At 38.0% G+C, this 24,761-nt stretch overlaps 1 protein-coding gene across 2 annotated transcripts in view; it reads left to right on the top strand.

Moving 5' to 3' along the window:
• GLS (glutaminase) overlaps positions 1-24,761 on the top strand; it is a 49,417-nt gene that overhangs the window by 4,338 nt on the left and 20,318 nt on the right. For both annotated transcript variants that reach the window (XM_084522899.1, XM_084522900.1), the window contains exons 2-11: positions 908-1,004; positions 1,485-1,606; positions 7,457-7,586; positions 8,306-8,385; positions 9,877-10,040; positions 14,335-14,393; positions 21,702-21,734; positions 21,993-22,051; positions 23,230-23,296; positions 23,818-23,868. In XM_084522899.1, coding sequence (XP_084379025.1) covers positions 908-1,004; positions 1,485-1,606; positions 7,457-7,586; positions 8,306-8,385; positions 9,877-10,040; positions 14,335-14,393; positions 21,702-21,734; positions 21,993-22,051; positions 23,230-23,296; positions 23,818-23,868 — 862 coding nt within the window. The remainder of the gene's footprint in view (positions 1-907; positions 1,005-1,484; positions 1,607-7,456; positions 7,587-8,305; positions 8,386-9,876; positions 10,041-14,334; positions 14,394-21,701; positions 21,735-21,992; positions 22,052-23,229; positions 23,297-23,817; positions 23,869-24,761) is intronic.

Below are 24,761 nucleotides of genomic sequence, written 5' to 3'. Positions count from 1 at the left end.
CCTTGTGCCCCTGCCCGCTGTGGGGTGCCTTGTCATATCAAGGAAAGGTGAAAGTCTGAGGTGAAGCCCCTGGGGGTGCTAAGCAAGCTCTCAGCAGTGCAGCACTCCCCTTCAGATGGGATCTCGGTGCCTTCATCTTAAAATGGAGATGTGTTAGGAGCCCCTGCAGGTGCGCCAGGAGAATGTGCCCCAGCGAAATGGTGAACACGTGGAAGAACTGGAGAGCTGCTGTATGATGCTGATAACCGCACGGACTGCTGAAGATGCATCTGTACTGCGTGTTCATTTACCCTGCTGCTTCTGGTGCCTCAGCTCGTTCAGGTTTCCCTGATAGGCTGCAGATGGCTTTGCTTGCTTTCCCTGTAGCTGCTGCGGCTTATATAAGCTTCCCGAAGGACAAGGGACTTCAAGGGGTTCCTAAACAAACAAACAAAAAGAGGATTAGCTTGAAGAAAACGATCCACATAGCATCATCTCTTGCTTTCTCTTATCTGCACAACTCTTGCATCGGTCTGCTCTTCTAGTTTTATTCTGCGGGTCTTTAAGTCTTACAGATACTTTATCCTTTGTGCAAGTAATGCTTCTGTCCTCTGCAGCGTAAAGCCGGGGGAACTGTGCCGAATCTGCTCTAAAGAATTGCTAAATATAACCTTGGAAGTTAACGTATGTCAGTAAAAACATGAGTGTGGTAAAAATGTGCTTGCTTTTGTGACGTGTCGTACTGTATACTTTAATATTAACCATTTTTGTTACCTTAAGCTGAATTAAACTTCAAATGTTAATAAAAGCATTCTTTGAATAGCTGTTGTATTGGTAGCAAAAATGTGTTTTCTTGTGAATAATGCAAGCATAAATAAAAAATACTCACTAAACTAATCCACGCGTGTATTTTATTTTTATTTTTTAGTAAAGTGAAGCAAGGTCTCCTTCCCAGCTTGGAAGATTTGCTCTTCTATACTATTGCAGAAGGACAAGAAAAAATACCCGTTCATAAATTCATAACTGTAAGTTCACTATCCCAAAGCGCTGTACGAAAGCCAACTACCACAGGCCTTTTTAAACATATGAAATGCAAGAACATAAATCAAGGAATGTTGTATGTAGTTAGCTGCAACAAGGACTGTAACTGCCCCCAACGCTGCTGGTGTAATCAAGTGAATGAGAATGCCATGTATTTATTTATTTGCTTATTTGCTGTACGAGCGAATGCGTGAAAGCTTCTCTGTCTGTGGCAGGGCTAAGTAATATTTGCACTTGAATAAAATAGTTGGGCCGCTGAATTTTAAACCAAACCGTAATAATCCTTCGATGGGAGAAGTAGCCAAAGTGGCAAAAGGATCAATAAAGGGTGTCAGAATGCTGTCCAAATGTTGATGATGCTGTGGCAGATGCCTTTTACTTTAATAAATAAGGCTGAGCATTAGAAAACTTACTTGTAATAGCGCACGTTTTTCATTTTGGTAATTATTGTTTAATTGTGATAGGCACTCAAATCTACAGGATTACGTACCTCTGATCCCAGGTTGAAAGAGTGCATGGATATGTTAAGACTGACCCTTCAAACAACTTCAGATGGTGTTATGCTGGACAAAGACCTTTTTAAAAAGTAAGCTCTCTGTTGTTCATGTTACAATTGTGAATGGATGTTGCATGGGTGTTACTGGCGCCTGTGGAGGAGAGCCGTGTGGCGTATAGCTGTGTAATTAATTAGGAAGGAGGTCAGACACGCTCCTGCTGTTGATGTTATCGTGCAAGTTTGTTCCGTGGCTTCATGCAGCAGGTAGATGGGGTGATGTCCATCGGGGTTTTGTGTCTCAGTGCTGCCTGCATGTGTATCTGACCCTGGCCTGCAGCTCTCAGTCAGATATAAATTGACGCAGCAGGGAGTAGTTTGTACGGGCATGGAAAACTCTCTGCATCACTCGTTTGTAACCCAAAGTTCAGGGAACTGCTTCTGCGTAGCGTGAGATGTCCAGAGCATTTCTGGCATCAAGTTAGGGGCACGCATGTAGATAATTCTAAGTGAATATATGAAAATCAGAACGAAGCTGTACTTCAAGGTATGTAGAGATGAGAACAGGTAGGACTGTAGATGTCGCTTTGTACTGTTTTGGAAAAGATTTATGTGCCATATTTTAGTGATACTTTTTTTTTTTTTTTTTTTTTTGAGAAAAGTCTGTGGTGAGTATAGTTAGCTGAACGATCTGAGCACTGTTCAGCTTGTCCTCAGCTCATTCCAAGCACACTTCTTTGCTCCAGTACCTACAGTTTTTGTGTGCCAAAAGATTGTAAGCTTAGGCGCTCTTAAACCTTGAAATGAAGTTTGTAGCCTATTTTTGAGGTACGTGCACATGTATACGTATGTGCCCATGTGTATATTCACATAAACATAGTGCTATTTCTTGTTTCAAATGTGTATTACAGGCTTATAAAGTACATATATAGTACGCTCATGAAATATGGATTACATATTTATACATATATATATAAATATACAAAAGTATATTTGTTATGCATTTCTGTGTGTGTGGCAAAATAACAGACCAGTTACCTTTTCAGTCTGTTGATGTGGGTTACTTCTTAAGGGTATATGGACTAACTTCTTCCTTGCATTTGAGCTCAAGAGCAGGTCTTCATTGGTTGTTTGCCAGCACAGTAAAAGCCATTTTTGTAGGGTGAGAAGCCTTTCTGGGGTGTATGGTTGAATGAGAAAGGAAATATTTGCTTTTATATAAAACATCTATGCTAGAAGGCTTGTTTGTATTGGTGAACTAGTAATTGTGTTTTAGATGAGGGCTCTATATTAAAACTAAACAAAACAAATAAAACGAAGTCAGCAAGTATTTTTTTTTTAATTAGAGAGCTATTTTGAGACTCATACAAGGTTCCTGGATTTTTCGTTCTTCTCCAGGTGTTTGAGGTGTGAAATACAATCATGCACCCACTCACTTGTACTTACTTCAGGACTCTGAAGCTTCAGGTTCCTAAATGTGAAAGTCAGTGCTGTAATTCTTCTGTCAGATTGGAGTCCAAAGCTGTTAGATCAATTAAAGCAGCAAGGATAAGCAACGTGGAGCAGCGATTACAGAAACTCAGCTAAATCAATTCAGCCCAGTCCAAATTATCTGTAAAATATCCTAGGTCATGCATCTTTGCAGTCCATCATTATCACAAAAGTTTTAACACCTTTTTACTGGTTGTAAACTGTAGGTTGCAATTTGACCTAAATGGCCTTATTTTTGAAGACTTTGGGCTTTTTGATGTCTTGGTGTTAAACTAAAAACTTGGATGAAATCTCCACGGCACAAATTTGGTTTTCCATCTCTCATCCCTGGAGTTCTCAGAACTGATCACTCCATGGATGCACTTGTTGCAGCCAGAGCGGGTGCTGCATGTCTTTTGAGTCAGCTGTCGGAGCTGCATCAATGTGACACACCACACAGCCTTGGTAGCACGATGCCTTACAGAGGAAAGCTTTCTAGAGGGGTTGTAGCATGCCAGTTAGCTTATGGCTTAATTTTTGCTCTTTATCTTTTGATATCTTTGCTATGGTACGACTTAGTAAAGTATTTAGATGAAACTTAAGCAGCTATACAAATATGGAAGATTATCCACTCCAGTTTGCCTCGTGAAGTGTGCATGTTATGACACATCCTACTAGTCAGATCTATTTTATGACATTTCAGCTAACTTGTATAAAAATTTCTAACAATATTTCTAAAAAAAAAAAAAAAAATACTCCCACCCACCCCCTTTGCTTTTTCCTTAGCTTACAAATTGTTGCTGACAGAAAAAGAGGACTTGCAAAAATCACTGTTTCTTAACTGACAACATTTTGGTCAACGTGTGTGGCACAAAGGAAAAGCGTAAGGCGTTTGGATCTTATTTAGTTTGACAAGGGTGTAAACTTGAGTGAGATGGTAGCTGAGCAACACTAATAGCTATGAGTTGAAACTTGATTGATTTTCTGGGTAACTTGGCTTTTTAGGCTTAGCCTTTGTCACAAGGTACTGCCTGTCCTGCTTTATTGACCTAGAATTGTGGTCCTGCTAGCCAAATCTCCTCTGATCTGGTAGGAAGCAGCAATCTGGGGCTGTTCCGTTCTAAGCATCTGTTACTAGATCTCAAACAGGCTTATCTATTTCCCGTGGAACGGCTGTGCTGCTCTCTAAATCTAGGCAGCAAATCCTGAGGAAAACTTTAATTTTAGATGTGCTTAGCCCAGGTATTAATAAATGTTTTCATCCTATTTGTTTGAGGAGTTGAAAAGCTTTTGACAGAAGATGTAGAGGACTTTTGCTATGCTACTATAAATACCTCCTCTGTCAAAAGCTGTTAATGTGGAATTTATTTTTCTAAAATGTCTAAATATTTTGAACGCTTACACAAACCTAGTCTTGCTAGCTGGAAATGGAGCTTCACAGAGTGCTTGTTCTAAAGCTTTTTAAGCGGAAAGATTTGCTAGTTTCCCCTTCTGCTCTATAGCTAGCCTAGCTATAGGTCTTCAGATCTTCAAAATCTGTGAGTGTTCAGAGTCTGTGTTTTTAGCAGGTATCTACTTGCTTCAGGAAAGTAATAATTGGCAATCTGAGCCAGAACTTGAAAAAAGAAGGGGTTTGTGTAACAAGCTGTATGGGAAAAGAAGCAAAATGATCCAAGCCAAACCTTTACTTGCAGAGTATGCAAGTCACTGAGAGTTACTACACATCTGAAGACTTGAATCCTGGTCTCCTATGACAGCGTTGTTGAAGGGCATTTTGCTGTTTGAGTGACATATGCTGTGAATTTGGCAGTTCTGTCCTTCTCGGGAATGAAGCAAGCAAATCAGTTACAAACCCGCTGCGGGGAGCGGATGTAATGATTTCTTCCTTGTCACTAAAATATTCACGGGAGAGTCATCTGTGAACATCCATTCTCTTTGCTCATCCATCTTTCTGCTGGGAGCTCATTGAACTTAATCCCTGGTTTACCCTTTGGAGAAAATAGCTTGTTGAAATGTGGTACTCATGCGTTCCTCTCAGCTGCACAGCCCTGACAGAGCACGTGCAAATGCAGCACACGCCTGTGATGGCCAAAATTACAGGGGGATTCAGAGCCCTTGACAACCATACCGCTGTCTCTTTCACCTTATTTTGCTTTATCCTCACGTGAACAGCAGCGTGGCACTATTGCAACCCAAATGCACCGGGGGAGGACAAATTGTGACGGTGGTGTGAAGCTAGGAGAACTGAAAATTTGAGATGAGGAAGTAGCGTTCTTATCTTGAACTCTATTAATACAGGCAGGGCATAGTAAGGGCTTGTTGTTGAAAACTGACTGTAGCAGGATTGTTATTCATTGCTACGTTCGTTTAAATTTCTCCCTGTGGTCTTTTCATCCTGCTCCATTGCTCCTGAGCCTCAGACCATTCTTCTCCAAGGGGTTACCTGGAACTTCAGAAACCCCACTGGGGAGATGTCAGTCGCAGACTGTTTATTAGGGGCTGCCAAGACTGTTGTCCTCTGATTGGAAGTATCACTGCCCCATTAGCCAGAGCTCATTAACACCCCTGGTGTTTTGTCTACGCTGTAATTGTTGTGAGTTCCCAGCTAGATTAACTGAACCTCTGTGCTTAGTGCCCGAGTTCATTCTGTTTGCCTGGAGTAAGGAGACACTAACCTTGGCAGAAGTCTAGGAACAATAACTTGCAGAAATGTGGTCAAGTGCTTGAGCAGCACAGCGATTTCCAAAGTGACAGTCAGTCTCTAGCTTAAAGTGATTGAACTAATGAAGCGAGCCACTAGGCTGGGTGTAAATTGGTGCGTGTAAAAATGCCCTTCCCATTGCTTGAGGAGAGTAACAAGAGGGCTGTAAGGGCTGTATTTCACTGCATGCTGCCTTCTTATTGCCATGATTTTCATGCTTTGTGTTCTTGAACTGTTTTAGTAACTGTAGGTGAGCCTCAGATTTTTTTTTACAAGAGTACTTATTGCTGTCCAGGTGATACACACGATGTCAAAGCAAATCCAAAGGTTAAACTTAATGCATGTGTATGCTGTTTTTCCTTCTGCATGCACGGCTGTCATGACTCCTCTTCATTACTTCTGAAAAAAGGGGTTGCTCCACCTGGTGAAGGTATCTATAATTGGAGGCTGGGAACAAAAGCGAACAGGGTTTCTGCAAGCTGTGTGAAAAGAGGGCGGGTAAGCATAGCAAATAACACCAGAACCAGCTGAAACTGCTGATTTAATGTAGGCTAACAAGTTTATGACAGACAGAGCAATTCAGAAGATATCAGTGTGTGCGGAAGAAACTTCTCTGCTGTTTCTCTTTCACTCTTTAACACTCTTGGAGTTGGGCCTACCAGCACTGGAAGTGGTTGTCAGGTGGATTTGCAGTTCTGGTCTTTAAAGTCCAGAGCTTGAACTGTGCTTGGTGGTCTAATCGGGTGAAGACTTCGAATAACAGGACTGTGGGAAGTAATGCTTGAAGTGAAAGTGGTGTCTGAGTGCTGAGGAACTCCTCCTTGGAAGAACAAGTTCTCCTTCCTAGTAAGGGCCTCCCTGTGCTCCGCTTCTCATCTGTCTGAATGAAGTGTTCCTGCTTTTGTTAGCACTACCAGAAAGCACAGCCTGAACGTTAACAGAGCTGTGAATTTGGCGTTGAGCCTCCCTTTCTCTTTCTTGCCCCGGGATAGGGCTGCTAATCCCCGTTATCAGGCAGTGCTTTAACTGCCCTGATAACGCTCCCGGTTCCGCTCCCATTCCCCCTCCCATGGACGCGCCGCTTTGAACAGCTTGTCTCAACTTGTGCTCCCAGCCTGCCCTCCCTCTGTTCTGCCTAGATAAAGCCTTTTCTTTTCACCTCATCATTTTTTTATAGGCAGCAGATGGGCTGGTGTTTGGAGGGCGTGGGCAGCGGTGTGACTCCTGTGGGTTAAAGGACGGCAGAAACGGGGACGGCCTGAAGGGAAGGCCTTTGAGTGCTGTTCACTGTTAGCTATTGAGTTTGGGTGTTAGCAAGGACTTGCTTGGCTTTTCTATTCTAACAGACTGCATTTTTTAACTCGGTTCAGTTTGGGCTGCTGGCAGCTTTCTTGCTTCTCAGCTCTTCTTCAAACACGGGCTGGGCCAGACAGCTGGCACGAGCGCTGCTCCTAGGAAATGGGGGCTTAGATCCCTTGGCAAGATCCCCTGAAGGCCAAGAGATGTTACCTCACTGTCCAACCTCACAGCTGGAACTCGAAATGAGAGCTTTAAAATTAAAAAAAAGAAGGCATAAAAGTGAATGTAACGGAACAGTTGTAGCTCATATTTAAAAATATGGAATAGAAAATTCTTTTAGGCCTATTCTTCTAGGCACATGACTTGAAAGGACCGACAGTCCTTATTTAAATCATATGTAAGTGCTTCTTAACTAGGCTTTCTGTCAGCTTTGTCAAACTAATCTGTTTTTTTTTTTCCTTAACTTCTTGCAGGTGTGTACAAAGTAATATTGTATTGCTTACTCAAGCTTTCAGGAGGAAGTTTGTCATTCCAGATTTCATGTCGTTTACTTCGCATATCGATGAGCTATATGAAAGTGCTAAAAAACAGTCTGGAGGAAAGGTAACCATGCTTGTAAATTCAATATGAAACTTCTCTAGATGTGTTGATACTAACCAAGCTCGTTTGTTCTTTTTCTAGTAGAGAGATTTTTCTTCACGTTTTTAGCAAAATGTAAAACTGATAATGGAGTAAAATAGTGATGGAAGTTGAATTGTATTTGCAACTTGTAAACTAAGAGAGAATTTTAGCTCCATACCTTTAACGGTCTTTTGAAGTTTTGAGGTTAAAGAGAGAATATAGCGTTGTTCATTCTTAATTTTACCTAAATTATAAAACTGCTGCAAAGTTTGTGAGACTGACGTTAGTCTATAAAAGTTATACTAGTTTATATATCTGGTAAGTTGTATGACAGAAATAATTGTCAATACTGCACTGAAGTTAGTAATTAAAGTTTATTTCAGTGCTTATTTTCAGTGAGCAATTAATTAAAAACCCCAAACTTTGTTACAAGTTAAAACGTTACTGTTTGGAAGTCCTAAATCTGACCTAAAATAGGACACGCTGCTCCTAAAACATGTTGAGTTTGTTCTTTCATTGGAAAAATATTTAATGTTAATATCAACATAATAATTTATGAAGAGATTTTAGATTTGTTTTGTGAGCTAATTCAGTTGTATCTCTTATCCTTTCCACAGGCATTTATTAAAATTAATATATGCTAACATATACCATCCAAAATATTTAGCTATAACGTATATTTTTATTTTTCATTGCGATAGGTTGCTGACTATATTCCACAACTGGCAAAGTTCAGCCCGGATTTGTGGGGTGTGTCACTTTGCACAGTGGATGGACAGAGGTATATTTTTAACTTGTAGATGTTGCATTTCAGTGATTTAAACTCTGAGACATACAGTGTTTCATGTTATTGTATCTCTTACTAAACAAAAAGCTTTGTTGAAGTTGTTTAAGAAGTAAAAACTACATGGTCATTATTCTTGATTTTTTTTTCCAATTTCTTTGAAGCTGAATTATTTTTCATTTTTTTAAAAATACCATTTAAATAGCATTTGTAACTACTATTTGGAGTAGGATTATATTGTTCTTTTGAGCTGACAATAAATTGATAAAGCTGAGGGTAATTTCAGTGATTACCAAAGGGCAAAATAGAGACAAAGCTTATGTGAAATTTGCAAAAAATCTTTATATCTTTATCTAATAGCATCCATGCCTTGAGTTACGTTTTGTTGTTTTTTTTTTTGTAGGCCATGATGTTCTTAAAATATGTTCTTAGTAATAGTGGCATGGTGAGAACATTTAAATACAAGAAAGGAATTACGATCACTGTACATCACTGAAAAATCTCAGATGTGTATTCTGTAAAAAGGAAGTATTCTCTAAGGGAAGCGCTGTACGAGTGTTTTCATGTGCCTCCTAAATGCATTGACTTTCTGAGTGAAGTGTTAGACTAATGTTTCAGCTTCCTACTTAAGTGGCTGATTTATAATGTATTGATAGTAAAATACCTCTAAAAGGGGGAAAAAAGTTGCCCTTTTTGATCTCTTGAATTAACGTTTTTCTTTGTTTTGGGTATTACAACATACACTAATGGAAGCTTTTATAGTAGTAGCTTTTATAATGTTTAATATTGTCTAATGTTAGCTTTTGCAATGCCAAAATGTTTCCGTGAATTTCTTTGAACACTTCTCAAGTTTTCTGCAAAGAAAAGAAGCAAATGCACTTCTGATTTTGACATCAGACAAGCGGTGTCTGGGAGCCTTTTTTTCTAAAAGGGGCTTATGTTGCTTGTTTGAGTCATTCTTCTGAGCAGTCTGAATTAGGTGTTGAAAGTAAACTTTCCAAAAGATGGTATTTCGTGATTGCAGTAAAATACCCATGCCAGTATCAAAGGGAATATGTGTCCAGCCATTCTACTTCTGCCCTTGAATTCCAAAACTGATCTGGCTCTCATCTTTGTTTCAATATCCATCAATATGTACAGGGACTATATTCAGATTGACTGTACTCTACTGAATAAATGTGGTACTAGAGTTCTGAGGTGACTTCTGCTCTGGTACAAACCCATTTCTTACTTTGCTTTTATTTTGCTATATCTGTAATAATGGCCAACAAGTGACTTTGCCGTGTTCAGTTTATGGAGGCAATTGTTAAAACCCAAGCCTTTTTTTGTTCTGCTTTTTAGGATGTAGTTTACATAGTAATCTGTTTCTTGGTGGCTGTTCTGTTACCGGTCCTGTTATGTTGGAGAATAAATGAAGCATTTCGTATTGCACTTGCCACAGATAGCAAACAGGAGATTTTAAGCATCTTCATCTGTGTTTTTTCTCAGGCATTCAGTTGGAGATACCAAAGTTCCTTTTTGTCTTCAGTCCTGTGTAAAGCCTTTGAAATATGCTATTGCTGTTAACGATCTTGGCACAGAGTACGTGCACAGATATGTCGGTAAAGAGCCTAGTGGATTAAGATTCAACAAATTGTTCCTGAATGAAGATGGTAAGAGTTACATAACATTTAATAATACAAATACTCAGTTTCAGAAAATTACAAAACAGGCTACCCATCTTTCTCAGTCTTTTCATTTTACTCTATCCTCTTAGGTCTTACCAGGGGATACTGTCTCCAAATATTTCACTCAATTTTGCCCAATACAAAATGCTAGTAAAATATGCTGAATTCGGCCAGTTGGCTAATATGTAGCTGTTCGGGGGAAAAAAAGGATTTTGATAATGAAGGTATTTGAAATGTATGCTTATAATCGTGCTTTCATTTAGTTGAGTTGATAGCAAGTGTTCTTCAAACACGCCTTTATGCCTTCTGTAAAATGGTGGTGGAAAAAATCAAAGATCTAAATAGATTTAAAAGAAATCTGTATACTGCTTCGCTTGCCTTCTCAGTGCTGTGAGAAGCAGGTGCTGGTGCCAAATGCTAGAGCTGGCCAGTTTCCAGAAGTGAAAGTGAGCACACCCTCCCATGGAATATTCTAAGTGGAATTTGGCTAGTGATTCAAAATAATATATATATGTATTTATATTTTTTTGTGACAGGGATGCTTAATAGGAATTCCTTGTATAGTGCTTACGTAGATTTCTTTTTTATATTGTATTAGTAATCAGGCACAAAAATGCAGTTTTGGAAGACATTATGGTGAAAATCTGAGAAAGATGACTCATGTAGCCTTAGAGGAAGTGCTGGATGTTATCTCTGAAACACAAACGCTGCTTCTAGCAGATCTGCCACTAAAAGCACAGCCAATGTTTCTGTTGCCATGGTACTCCAATTAATATTTGATTAATAGCGTATTTTTGTCAAGGACTGTATTGAATTCTGACTTTCATTGCAAATATTAATACAGATATTCACAAATTATAATGCATAATTATATTTAGACATACCTTGAAATCCCTTTTCCCAACCTTGTGCATCAGATAAATTTTGACAGTTCATTTCTTCCTTTTAGCATGTTAGTGATACTCACGGTAGTATTTCATTAGCACTTCCCAAGAGGGAATTCAGGCTTGTTGGCCTTGTTCTGACTTTCCTAATAGTTCTCAAATAGTGTCATACAGTATGAAGAAGACTGCCTTTTATGTCCTAAGAAAGCTTTAATATTTAAAAAAAAAAAAAAAAAAAAAGACTTAATCCAATTACGTTTTTCCGTTTTTCATCTTAATAGAATGACAAAATCTAGTAGCTTTAATTTGCTTTTTATTACACTTCTTAAATTAAATTATGAGAGAAGGTGAATTGCTAGACTTGTTATATTACTGTTAGACTTCAGCAGCATTGGACTGTTGTGTAACAAGAGAATTGGCTCTAGTGAGAGTTTGACGGGTGTGCATGAAGTGAATAGAGAGGACTCATGCACACGATGCAATCTTTAATAAAGTCTGTGGCTGTGTGGCTGGGACAACACACATGAGAAGACGTGCTGGCTGAAAGGCTCTTAGAGCTGGTTCTCTGCAGGCCTTAACCAGAAAGCAGAAGTCAGTCAAAGGGAGAGGAAGGGAAGTCGTGCTTCTGGAAGTGAAAGAGACAGAGGGAAGAAAGGATTGCAATTTACAAGTAAACATGAAGTGTTGTCTGAAGCTTGGATATGCAGAGTGGTAGGTTTAACGTAACTTGGACTGGATCTGAAAATACAGAAGGTGTTCGTTTAATCCATTTGCTTTCTAATTACTCTGATATGGTGGGATTTCATGTTTGTAGTCAGGATTTATAAAGTGATCTGCAGCTATTTGGAAACTGCCTAGATCTGTCTGAAGCTTTTTTTTTAAATGTAGTATATTGAAGGTTACTAAAATAGGGAGGTGCTGCATCTCTTTGTTTACCTTGCTTCTGTGTTAGACAAGCGCCTGCTGATGTGTCTTTCGGAAGGAAGCTGTCGTGATGAACTGTAGTGTGCATTAAAATGTCTGTTTGGTGCCCGTGTGGCAACTTCTGCTTTCTGTGCTCAACGACTGCGAGGCAGAGCCCTGCAAGTGAGCCCAGCGGTGGGCCAGCAAGGTCAGGAGAAGCGGCAGCGGGGAAGCAGAGTAACCTGAGCTGCCGAGGGAAAGGTCTGGGTCACACGTGGCGTGGTGGCCTGGCAGGCTGCTGGAGCAGTCCTGCTGGGCGCCAGGCAGTCGGAGGTATAAAAAACACATCCCTTCTTCTCAAAGAGGGAGAAACACCGGAGAAACACCTGTTAAATAGGTTTCCAGTCCCTGCGCTGATGGGTCTTGTGGACAAGTAGCTCCTTCCCGCAGCAAAAGCAGAGCTGTGTCTCAGAACAGCCCGTGTCCTGTTTGGAGGCCAGGAGGTGGGTTGTTCATGCACGAGGCAAATGACTCAGTGCTGGGCTTAGGGCATCCCAGCTGGAATTGAATGCTTCTTATGACTTGCCCTTTTCATTAAGGGTAAGAAGATGAATTTACTCTAAAGTATAATGAGATGATACAAGACAAGAGACTTGCAGGGAAGCCGTGTAACGGATGTTTTTTCAGTCTAAGCAAATCATTGCCTTTATTTGATTAGTGTGTGTGTTTAGTGATGTGTGCCAGTTAGCTTTCCAGAGCTCGCTATCTCTTTCTGAAGATAAGCAGATGAGTCTGCTCACCTCTTCGGCGCACTGTTGCAATTACACTGGCAGCCTTCACTCCTTCTGATTGTACAACGTGCAGTCCCTTTGCTGGTTGCATCCACAGAGAGGGAGCTCAGTAGTTGCTGCTGCTTTAGGAAGAGACCTGTGCGTGGCTTTGGTAAAAGCTAACGCAGTGTCTGAACCCTGAGACCAAAAGGCTCGATGCCATTCAGTGACACGCTGCAACACAAGTGAGGATTGAAGAGCTTTTTGGTCCCTAGTGAGACGGAGCTCGGAAGCTATTGAAACGACGTGTTTTTCCTTCTCAAATGCAGTTTTAATCAAAAGGCAAATATTTTTGACCCAGGTCACTGGTATTACTGATAGGAGTAGAACAGGATGCGTGGTGTATGCAGATCTCAAATACAATCGGATGAATGAAAATGAGGACAATTCACAGGTTGATTGCAGACCTGGAGATTGGCCCAGACGGCTTCAGAAACAGGACATAGGCTAAGTTTATATCTTAGGGGAGCTTCACGTTTTCTGGACATAAGTTAATGGTCTTGACCTTTCACTAATAGAATAACTTACTTGTTTGGGGAAAAAAAAATCTTTTTAATACTGACTTTCAGAAAAGTACTAAAACGACCTCGATTATTTTTTGGAGATTATTCTGATAGTCAGGGGTAGCCAAGTGCCATTGACCCTGACCCAGTGTAAATCTCATGGGAAAACAGTTTGTGTGTGTACATGCAGTGTATTGGATCAATCTCTAGGAAGCAATTATCAAGCTCCTTTAGTGTGTATTAACAAAAGTGAATGCTTCGTATTTCTAATTGTTGTTTTTTTTTTCCAAATTTGGAGATAAAGAAAATAAAAGGAAGAATTTAAACCTGTTGCAGTATCGAAGTAGAGAAATCTGACTCTTTCAGACACTAGAACCCTTAAAGAGCAACATCCTAGTTAAATGGTACAGCAAAAGTGTTAGTTTAAAAAAAGGAAGGAAATCTGTAGGAGGTAGATGTTGATGAATGAAAACTACTCGTTAAGAAAAGCAGACAACTGATAAGGATTTTTTTTTTAATGGTGATTCTTCCAGTGGGAATGCAGAAATACTGTTGATATGGAGATTAGTGATAAAAAGATGTAAGCATAGCAGGTGTAAGCTAACCGTAAAATGTTAAATCTTGGTGAGGATGAGTAAAGCGATGTTTGTATTTCACAAGAAGCCAATAGAAACCTCTGTTTCTTGAAAAGAACCAAGTTTTTGTGTTTAAGTACAGCAATAAGGAAATTCAAGATTTGAGATTTTTTTTTTTTTTAAGTAACTGTTGAACATTTTAAATTACTCAGACTTGGTAAGTTGGAGAAAAATTGGAAAGTCCCTTGGGGGTTGTTTTGCTTGCAAATGTTGCATTTATCAAATCTTGGATCAATGCAGAGGATTCAAAATTTTCAGGAAAAGACATTGCCAGTCTGGTTCTTTTACTGGGTTGTTAAGGAGCGTTAGGCTGAGCGTGTGCTAAGCTTTAAAGTGCTTTGCTCAGAATTGCAAAAAACTTAAAATAATTTTAGTGTTACAATTTAGGATTATATAGTTTAGGACTATATCATCATTGTTTCAAGTCATATATTTCATATTTATCATTTTTCACTGAAACACCTGTTTCTGATTGACAGTTGTGTCCTGGGATAGATTTGTAATTGAAAACTTTTATTTCACAGACAGGCCTCATAACCCTATGGTGAATGCTGGAGCAATTGTGATCACATCTTTAATCAAGGTAAAAAATTAACTTCTAGTTTCTCTAAGAATATTTTAATAGAATGTAGAAAAGTATCATGTTTTTGTTGCATGTGTTGGAATACTGGATGGCAGGATTAGCAGGTAGACCAGCTGTAGTGTTTTCTAAGTAGTAACACTCCCAAACAAAGGCAGTATAAGACTAACAGTTCTTCAAAGAAGTAACAGTGCAGATGAAAAACTTTATTAATAGTGTTTTTAGTTTTATTTTGTTTCCTTCTTTAACTGCATAACAATTTATATACTCTTGAGAGAATTGCCTGGTATTCAATGTTAAGAGTATGTCCTCACAAATATGCTTTATAGCACTCAAGTATGTTTCTGAATGTCTAATGCTTATATAGCACAAACTTACAATAATATTTCTTGCTGTGCAGAAGAAATAGAAGATCCTGTAATTTGTATGAGCAATGTAGTTATATTCCCACGTCAGTCTTAATTCTAAATTTGTCTACTATTAACATACTGCACGACTGAATTACATTGAACTTTTGGGATGTAGTTTCGTTAAATGTGCTTTCTTAAATGTGTTTAGGAACTGTTGCCTCTATTTTGCTGAGTAAACTGGAAGCTGAATAAAGACTTAGTGTCTTTAGCCCATGATGTTGTGACTTCTGGAAAGCAGTGTTTTCTTTGTCATTAGAATAACTGTGCATCTCTTGAAGTTGTAAATGGTGGAAATTTCATGTAATGCTAAAGTTTACCAGCTACTTTACTTGTTTTTTCTGCCTTTTGTTTTTATAGCCACTGATACGAAAAGTATTTGTAGAATTCAGGATTCCTGCTTAGAGTTCTGGGGAACATGTCGGTCCCCCCGAGTTCTGAAGTAGGAAACTTAATGCTGTTACTGAGAGATCTGAAAATCTTGTTTACAGCCTTTGTCTTGGTTATGTTTCACAGTTCATTAGCTACAGTGTGTTTCCTACCTCTTCTTTCCAAATTGTTGATTTTAAAATTACTTAGATCATGATTTTTCTGTTATTTTATATTTGAAGAAGGTGTAAGAACTCCTGCTTAAAGACATTTATCTTTAATAGCTGTAGGTGAAAGAAAATGGCCTTAAGTATGACAGGTAAATTTACTCGCGTTTAATATTTTTTAAAGGTTGACTGAGCATTGAAATTCACTTGGCTAATAGTGAATTTTAAAACCTGACTTTACACACTTGTCAAAATGTTAGACGTACTAGAACATGTCCTATTGGTCGTAAGGCAAAACACGAGCATGTGCCTCTTGCAGAAGGCACATAGTTCTTGATAAATGGTTTACTTGTAAATAGACAAAACGGTTTTGTTTACTGCATGTAATTGTGATATTTGTTAGCAGGTTGGGGGGTTGTTTTTGCAGGGTGGGCTTTGTGTTTTTTTCTTTTTTCTGTAATGTTCTTATGAAGAGTATTGCACTGCACCGATGTCTTTGCATGTGGTAACTGCACGTCTAATGGACGCATATCACACTTATCACTTCATTATTTGTTTTCACTATGATTACAATGTAGATATCCATGTAATACTTTCACTAAGATACCATTTATCATTTGAATAACTAACCAAACTAAACATACCATTCTGAGGAGAGCTACATAGAGGGCTACGGAAATGAATAGCTATATTTTTTTGTGGAAAAATACAGCTATTTATTTACAGCTATCTCACGGTTTGTGAAATAACTTCCTTACAATCTGCAAGTTAGCAACATTCCTCCTAACTATACAGTGAGTTAAGAAATTCAAGTTTGTATCGGATCTAATCTGACTTACCCTTTTTTCCTGGAAAAGGTGGCTGCATTAACCTGTTGTTCTGCCCTCAGTTCCTCTGAATTCCTTCTATTTCATTTAAGATGTTACTTACACATATGGACTCTGTTTGGCTTGTGGAGTCCAAGAAAACTAAAGGGTCATTAAACATGGCTGAATTTCTCCTGTATGCCAGGTTTATCTAATGATAGCATGCTGATAGCTATGGAGAGACTGTTGCTGTATTTCAGTGTTCAGAATGCTGTTACCTCCTTGGAGATACGTTTGCTGTTTTATCTCTTTCTGAGAAACTGATAAAAGAAGTCTTGCAAAACCTACACCCGTTACACTGTGCAGGACTCAGCAGCTGTTAGCATGCATGATTTTGTACGTAACTGCCCTTAAAATCTGACATCAGTGATGATTATTTGTGGATAAGAGATGAAGCTTGGAGTAATCCTTTTTTTTTGTTTGTCAGAATATGTAATGTTTCAGTGCTTTAGGGGGGAGAAACAGTTCTTAGGGTCCCGAATCCAGCTTTGACTGCAGTAAGAATTAGGTGTTCACACCTTAGAACAGAGACAGCACAGACCTAAACTGTAAAGTTTAGTACTTGCTATTCATAGTAGTAAAAAAACAAACTAAACCAAACAAACAAACAAACCTGCATATCAAGTTTTATATTTATTTAGCTTAGGCATGAGTAATGATATACTTCTACCTGCTTATATGATTCTCCTGCTGTGCTTGGACCTGCTGTGCATTGAGACTTTGGTGCCTTAACCGATGGATCTGTTCTAACCATACCTGCATTGCACTCCACAGACTGTTTAAAGCACACATTTAGCATAAAAATCCTTTAGCAAGAGGAAATACCGTGGGCTGATTTTTAATTAAAATTTTAAAAAGCCCTGAGAACCCTTTTGCGTGTTTGTTATTGTACAGCCATTTGCCTTTATTACTAGTCAACAATTACTTCAAAATTGTTGTAACAATTGTTGTAACGATATAACTTATCAAATGAGAACAGTAGTGGCAATTACGCGAGTTGATGTGAAGAAATGATATTAGAATCAAATGATAAAATCTTGCAGGTCTCCAAGGAAATAGAGGTGCCTGAAACAAGAGGATGCAGCTGCTGGACAGACGTAGCACAGACAGGTGCTCTGTGACCACCTAGCTCTCTGCAAATCACAGTGACTGGGAAGTCTTTATTACTTTCAGCGTAGATGGCAGTTTTAATGCTTTGGTCTCTTGTTCCTTCTGAAACTTGAAACTCAATCCTCAAAGTGCATCCTGTCCAGAAGACGAGTGGTGGCGTGTCCGCTTAGCCATGGCTGGCAGCAGTGTAGCAATGCAGCCGAGATGGAGAGGAAGGGCTCAGGGTGAGACACGTAGAAGGTGGCACGTGGCTGTGCGAGGAATTACGAGGCATCTTAAGTAACTTTTTATTGTTAAGTGCCAAGATTGTGTCCATAGATGAAAGCTTTCTGAGGGTAGCAGCAAAGGTTTGGGTGATGGTGGTGTATATAAATCCCTTGAGTGTTGACATGTTCGTGCAGGATCTGTTTACATAGCCAGGGAAGACAGATGCCAAGGCTCTGTGGAGCACTCTGTGCTGATGAACTAATGTGAGGGGCACTTAGATGTGCTCGGGGGCACAGCAGTGTTCACAGCCTCTGCAAGGAAGTTTGGTATAGGTGAAGATGAAAATGCTGGTTTTGTTGACCCTGAAAAAAAATCTGACTAGTAAAGCTTCGCTTAAGCATAAAAAGCAGAGCGTGATTCTGTGATTCATACTTCAGAGCATGCGAAATACACCAGTAAGCCTGAGCGATGTAAAAACCTGCCCAGCTGCTCTGGGGGTCTGTTCGCTGCCAGGGTGCGGTTATTAGGAAGCTTACACAATCTGGATTGAACCCTTGAGGGGAAAAAGATAGACGTTTCTCAATGGGCTTATTTAATAATATAGTTAAAATAAATAGTCCAGGTTTAGCTTAACTGCTGTCTGCTTCTTGCTCCAGTTAGCCCGATGTGTACGTGTACATGCACACCACTTAAAAAGGTGTGTTGGCATTGTGATCCTCATCGTGAGATACTTGTATTTATTTGGGAGAAGTTTCCTCTCTTCCTGGATTTTTCATTGTCTTGTAGTAACTAACGTGGAGTAGAACATCCATTCACATCATTCTCTGCTTTTTATTACAACTCAGATGTGTTACATGTTACTTGGCCTAGAACACCTGGTAGAGCAGTATGTGGCAGTTAATGTAAAAACTCTTTCCTTGCCCTGTAACATAGTTAGGACTCCTTTCCTCGGTGCTTTCCTCACAATATAGCGTTAAGTTATACATGTACCTTTAAAAGTTCTAGACATTTATTTTTATTAATAATCATCTTCTCTTTTAAGTCTCGTGATCCAGATATTCTTATTAGTTTGGCTTGGATTCAAAACTGAGAAAATAATTTAACAAGAGACACATGGTAAGAGCTTCTGTGGTCTAATTGTATAAACATGATATGTTGATCAGTGAAAAGTGGCTAACAGCAACCACTTTTCTAATAACTATTGCTTAATTTTGTTGTTGCAAGCTCTGGTAGGTATCCATGTGTCTCCCTGTACATATAGGCATGCAACTTAAGCAATTGCTTTGTATTTTTCCAGTAGAAATACAAATAATAGAAATGCCTTCTCTAAATAAGAGGAAGATCGCTAAGAACCTGTCACAGTCAAAAAAAAAAAAAAAAAAAGTTAAAAAATAAAATAAAATAAAATTTGATAGACTTCCACTGTGGTTTTGAGGGTTTACCAAATTGTCTTTTGCAAGTTTGAATCTTCTGTGTCTCAAACTGCTTCAATCTTAACATTTTCAGTTTCATTTTGTACTCATTTAGAGATGTTTTTCCATATGTATATACACACAAGCATGTGTACAGTCAGTGTGTATATGAGCATATGTCCCTGGAAATGCAGTAAGTGTTTGTGCAGTTAGTGCATGGAATGCTCAATGTCCTAGACAGGGCAATTGCATCACAGCTGATGAGAAAAAGAGAAGCAAAAGGTATTGTCCAGGTGCTCCCAGCCTCATAAGCTTATACAATCAAGCTAAAAATAAGAAGCACTTGCAGGAACAGAAGTTTTTTTTGTGTCTTTATATTTGTTTAAATTATTACAGAAAAGTTGCTCAGTATTCTGTTAAGATTTTATATCTATGCTTAGCTTTTCATTGTAGAACATGCATTATGTTTGTCTCCAGATGTTTAGAAGGAGGGAGGCGTACATCTGTAAGGGGCTGAAACAGGGACACTAATGCCATGCTTTTTGAGTCCTGTGAATGGAAGCAATGTTTACTGTGTTAGTTATGCCTTATGTTAAATCCCTACTGAAGTCTTGGTCATGCAATTACTCAGGCAAATGTTTTAGGTATTATGAGCAGTCTACTTTCTGTAACAATGCTCTTCTTTGGTGTAAAGTACCTATGGAAGTGTGTAGAGCATCAATGACTTAAAAAGGCATCGTCTGAGTTAGTATACAGAAGATTTTCTTCCCAAAATATGAGAGCAGATGCAACTGTTAAACCTTTTTTAATAAGAAGTTGATATGGAACAAGTTTGCATTGGGTCTTTTGCCCACCAATTTTATATACTGCTAGAAAAGCCATTTTTTTCGTTGAAGGGCAAGGAATTTTTTTTCAACTGGGCAAAAAAAAGTGAAGTATAATGTATTTATATTTTTGCAGAAAGCATGATCCCTTTCTCCCTCTTTCTTTTTTTTAACAAAAGAACTTGTTTCAATTTATTATGTCTAACCATACGATTATCAATGCAGCATCCCATAACTAATGCTGACCCACTTTCCCAGAAAAGATGTTCATTGTGCATTTGAAAGGTTTGAAAAGGTTTTTGTGGTTTAAATGTTGTTACATATTTTACAGCATTAGGATCTATGGAATATTTTGACAACTGCAACAGTTCAATGAAGTTGGTAATTTCTTCTTTTAATTATTTTTCATTGAACAGATTTGGAGTTAAATTTTTAAGGCTTGTGTTCTGGTATTATACAGGAACATTTTGATGAAATGTAGCATATTTTTTAAATCTTATTATGAAATAGCTAGAGATTATTGACTTTAAGGTTATTAGCTTTTAATTGTAAGGTAACCACGGCTGTGTAGTTCTGTCAAAACAGTCTGGTGTTCCTTGCAGCTAGTGATCGTACGTGTATGACTGCACATCTTCTTGTAGATGAGCTGATGCATGGGCTTCAGAGATTACCTGCAACGCCCTAATCCACGTAGAGTGGGAAATGAGACTGGCTTTATGCATTTTAATAAGTAAAATACTGGTTGATAGAAAGCTTCATTTTTTTTCACTTTTTCCCTGTTCCCATACTAAACATTGTGCAAGTTTTTGAATACTTGAATACATCTTTTGAAACTTGAATAGTTTGCTAACAGAATGTTATAGCTAAATAAAGTATATTTAATACTAAAATTACTCATAAAAACATCTGCAGATGTATTGTTTCCACTTGTATATGTAATGCCATAGTTTTTTAAACTTCCTAAGATGATGCTACTTGGCTACTTCAAAAAAATAGCTCAACCCCCCTCCCCCCCAGTCGACCACGCACTTTTTCTTAAATCTCCCACCCTTATTTCAATATCTTGCTATAGGAATTTGTGAAAGGTCGCCTGTCAGATAACAATAAAGAACCAATACATCCTTAACTGGCAGCTGCTAAATTTGAGACTGTTCTTAAAAGGAAAAAAAGAAAAGCCCCAAATAACACCCCTCACACCTACACCCCCAACCTCTCCCCAGAGGAGAAAAACAAGAGCAAAGCAAACAACCCCTTGATCCTAAGAATTAATGTCCCAGCATCCTTATTATTTTGTTTAATATTTTACTTTATGTTGTTAGCAAAGTGATGTACTGTCCTGTATGATGTGAAATTATATTTTTTTCTGTTTACTTTTTAATAGGTAGGACATTAATCAGCTATTAAATCAGATACTTTTGATTAAATGCAATTATTTTCATAGTAAGTGGTAGCACTTTATTTGAAGTCCAAATTCTTAGTATGGGCACTAGCCATGGAAAATATTTTAGCCTCAGTAGCCTGAATTTTGCTATGCTCAGCTCTATTGGTAATGTAAGACTACCTATTGTTACTAATCTATGTTAAGTTAGTGTTTTCATTGTAATTATCCTGATTGTAGCTATTTTTGTATTTTTTTTTGCTTTAACTACTACTTTTACTTGTATTAAACATGTAAAGTTGAGTAGAAAGTGCTTAAAATAAAGCATACCTTTTTCAGTTTATGTTCAACATGCAGGCGTTTGATAACTCTTAAAGGATTGTTTTACTTAAATGATAGTTAAAGACTTACTTAACACTAATTTTTCATTTATATATTAAATGATTGTAGTACCTTATTCTTAATTAGCCTCATACCTTAGTTATATGCAATAAAAATCCTATAGATGTTAAGTGAACTTACTTGTTTCTTATGTTAACATTTTTGTAAATTATTTTTTCTTTTCTTGCAGCAAGGAGCAAATAATGCAGAAAAATTTGACTACGTAAGTGAACTGATATTCCTTTCTTCTAACTAAAATGAGTGATTGTAGTCTCAACATGCAAAAGAACTGCATGTGAAGTGTTAGTCCTTCTTAAATCTGTGTTTGGTTGTTTAAACATCCAGTGATTTGGATTGCATTTGCGAAATGTTGTTACAAGATAGGTCTTAGGGTAAGGCTGGGCTGAAAGTTGATCAGTTACAAGTTTATGTTGGAAAATGTTAGCATGCTTTTTTTCTCCCTTCTGTCTGTCTTTAACAGGTGATGCAATTCATGAATAAAATGGCTGGTAATGAATATGTCGGATTCAGTAATGCTACGTGAGTATTTTCCTATACTTAACAAAGTTAGGTGAAAAATACCTCCACTGACAGTTGGCACTATGAGTGTAGAGCAGTGTTTGGTTACTTAAAATGGAAACTGTAATTTCATCCCTGATGTCATAGGGTCTATCTTTGGCTTAAAATTATCAAGAAATAAAGTTGTGTGTGTCTCTGGATATCATCACTATGGCTGTATCTGACATGGAAGTGTTCGTTTTCTCTTTGAAATGTCATTATTCTGTCACAGTGCTGTGATGCTATGGCTCTGAGAGCTGTAAGTGCAACTCTTACCTTCCGGGCATTCATATTAAAAATTAAAGCGTGCATGCTAATGGTTGTGTATCAAATGTTGAGAAAGCAAACTTTGTACAGTTGGAACTCTTCATGCTTTTTATGTGCTTTATTTATGTTCTTTTCTAAAATAATTCCCCCGTTTCCCCAGTGAACTCAATATGTAGCATTTCAGAAATCTTGAGAGCTTTTTGAGGCAGCATTGTGAAAAATTGTGAAGATTCCACGTAGAGTAGCATGCAGGGTGCTAGTTGGCATGCACATGGAGAGAAGCAGCAGGTGCTTTTCCTGCATGTTGTTTGCATCAAAGTGCTTGCCATGGAAGGTACTAGCTCTCACTGCAACTCTTGTCTTTCTATATAAACGTAATAGAATAACCAGGTAGGAGAGAATTACCTGTCTTTGTATCCGTACAGATTCCTTCTTTAGGTTTCATCCTTAACTTAATCATCACGGTGAACAGTGCAGACGTCAGTCTGGTCATGGCTGTAATGTGATCCTTGAGTTCCTCTCTAGTTTGGTCCGCGTTGTCAGTGAATGACCCTTTCACTACAGCTTATTGTCAGATGTTTCATCCTGCCACTGCCTGTTCAGGAGTGCTTCTGAGAGTAGGATCTTGCGCTTCTCTCTTACCTGCAAGTCAGCTTGTGTAGGTATAGGTAAACCAGTACTATCCACATTCAGCTGTTGAAGCTTGACTCCAACTTAATTCACTCCAACAGGGTGTACTGGGGTGAGCTTTTATGGCAATTTGTTCTGTTAATAGAATGTTTGTGTTAAGAAGTAATGTCCTTCATGTGCAGTTTTATTGAGTTACGTCATGCTTCTCTGAACTTCAACGCTTCTGAAAGCTTGATCTCTCTTCTTTTGTTATTTATTTCAAGGTTCCAGTCCGAGAGAGAGAGTGGAGATAGAAACTTTGCAATTGGCTACTACTTGAAAGAAAAAAAGGTGGATCTCTTTTGTTTATTGTATTTTGAAGGTTGAGGGCTTTTCATAGTCTATCAGTATTCTTAGTTTCTTTCACTTGATGTTCAGAATGACACAATTTTTTGTAATATTCTATGTGCATTGTATTCAAAGTGCCCTGTCTCATTTAGGGTGTGAATACATGTGTCATTTTAATTGGATACTTGTAACCTTATTTCTGTATCATAGGACAAATAAATTATTATGGCTAAAATATATAATCTGTGCTGTACAGATAATTTTATAAGATTCTAGATGCGTTTTGCTACTCAACGATTTAAAGCTGTTCAAAGCTGTACCAAAAATATTTTAATACCTAGCTTTGTTGACTTCATATTATTGTTATTTTTCAATGAGGAATGATTTTTTTCTACTTGCTACATTAGAATAAGTGTTTAAGATCTGCCTATTGTTTCATATGCTGATAAGAATATGGTTTAATTTTGTCTCAGTGTGCAACTTTACCTAAAGATTTATTATTATTATTTTTTTCCTTCATTCAGTGCTTTCCAGAAGGCACAGATATGGTTGCTATCCTAGACTTCTATTTTCAGGTAATTAACTCTAAAATTGAGACTTAGAATGGATTTGGGATTACTATTATAAACAATAGAAGCAGATTTATTCATAAAAAGGTTTTAATGGCTTATAATTACATTTGTCATCATCAGTTTAAACTGTTTGGAAATGAATGATGTACACTTAATGTATACAGACTTGCTTTTGTTTAGGTGATGTGCTTAAGTGTCTTTATTGTTAATGCAAACTAGCAAATGTTTTTAAAGCATGAGTAGTTCAGAAGCTTGTTCTGTCCTGTGTTATTTCAATGAGTTTAAAATATTTCTGCTGCTTCGAGTTGCTGCTCTTTATTGTACTGTGGAGGATGTTGAACTCTGACATAACTAGAATAGCATTTGCATGTCCTGTTGTAAGTTTAAGTGCAGTGTCATAAATGAAATAACATGAATATCTCCTCCTTTCTGAACTTGGACTTCTTACTTTTGAGTAAAACAAAGAATCTAGTCAAATGCATTTTTCCTTCCCCCATGTTATTTTCCTCTCTTCAGCTAATTATTTGCAACTGTCACAAAACAAGAACTTGGCAAGTGTGAGGTATTTCGTCAGTAAGGCTTTCCTTAAAAAGAAAAAAAATCACAATTCACTGTTGCATGTAGTTCTCGAGCCAGTTCAAGTTGTGTTACTGAGCCAGTCTGCCTGGGGAAGTGTTTAAAAAAAAAAAAAAAGGTTCTCAAAAGGAGTCTGGTTTTGATTTGTGATACTTGTTCTTGCCTGTGCAAGTTAGGAACTGTTTTTAAATGCATATTTTTATCTGAGTTTTGTATTGGGATATATCTGTTCCAGCCTTTAAAGTGAATGACTGTTTATGAACTGTGTATGTAAATTAAACTGTTGACTACTTATTAAGTTGGAAACTAGATACAAACTA

The sequence above is a fragment of the Aythya ferina genome (assembly GCF_964211825.1).
Source record: "Aythya ferina genome assembly, chromosome: 6".
Classification (NCBI taxonomy): Eukaryota; Metazoa; Chordata; class Aves; order Anseriformes; family Anatidae; genus Aythya; species Aythya ferina.
Note: the sequence above shows the minus strand (reverse complement) of the source record. Positions and strands in the feature narration are given on the sequence as shown.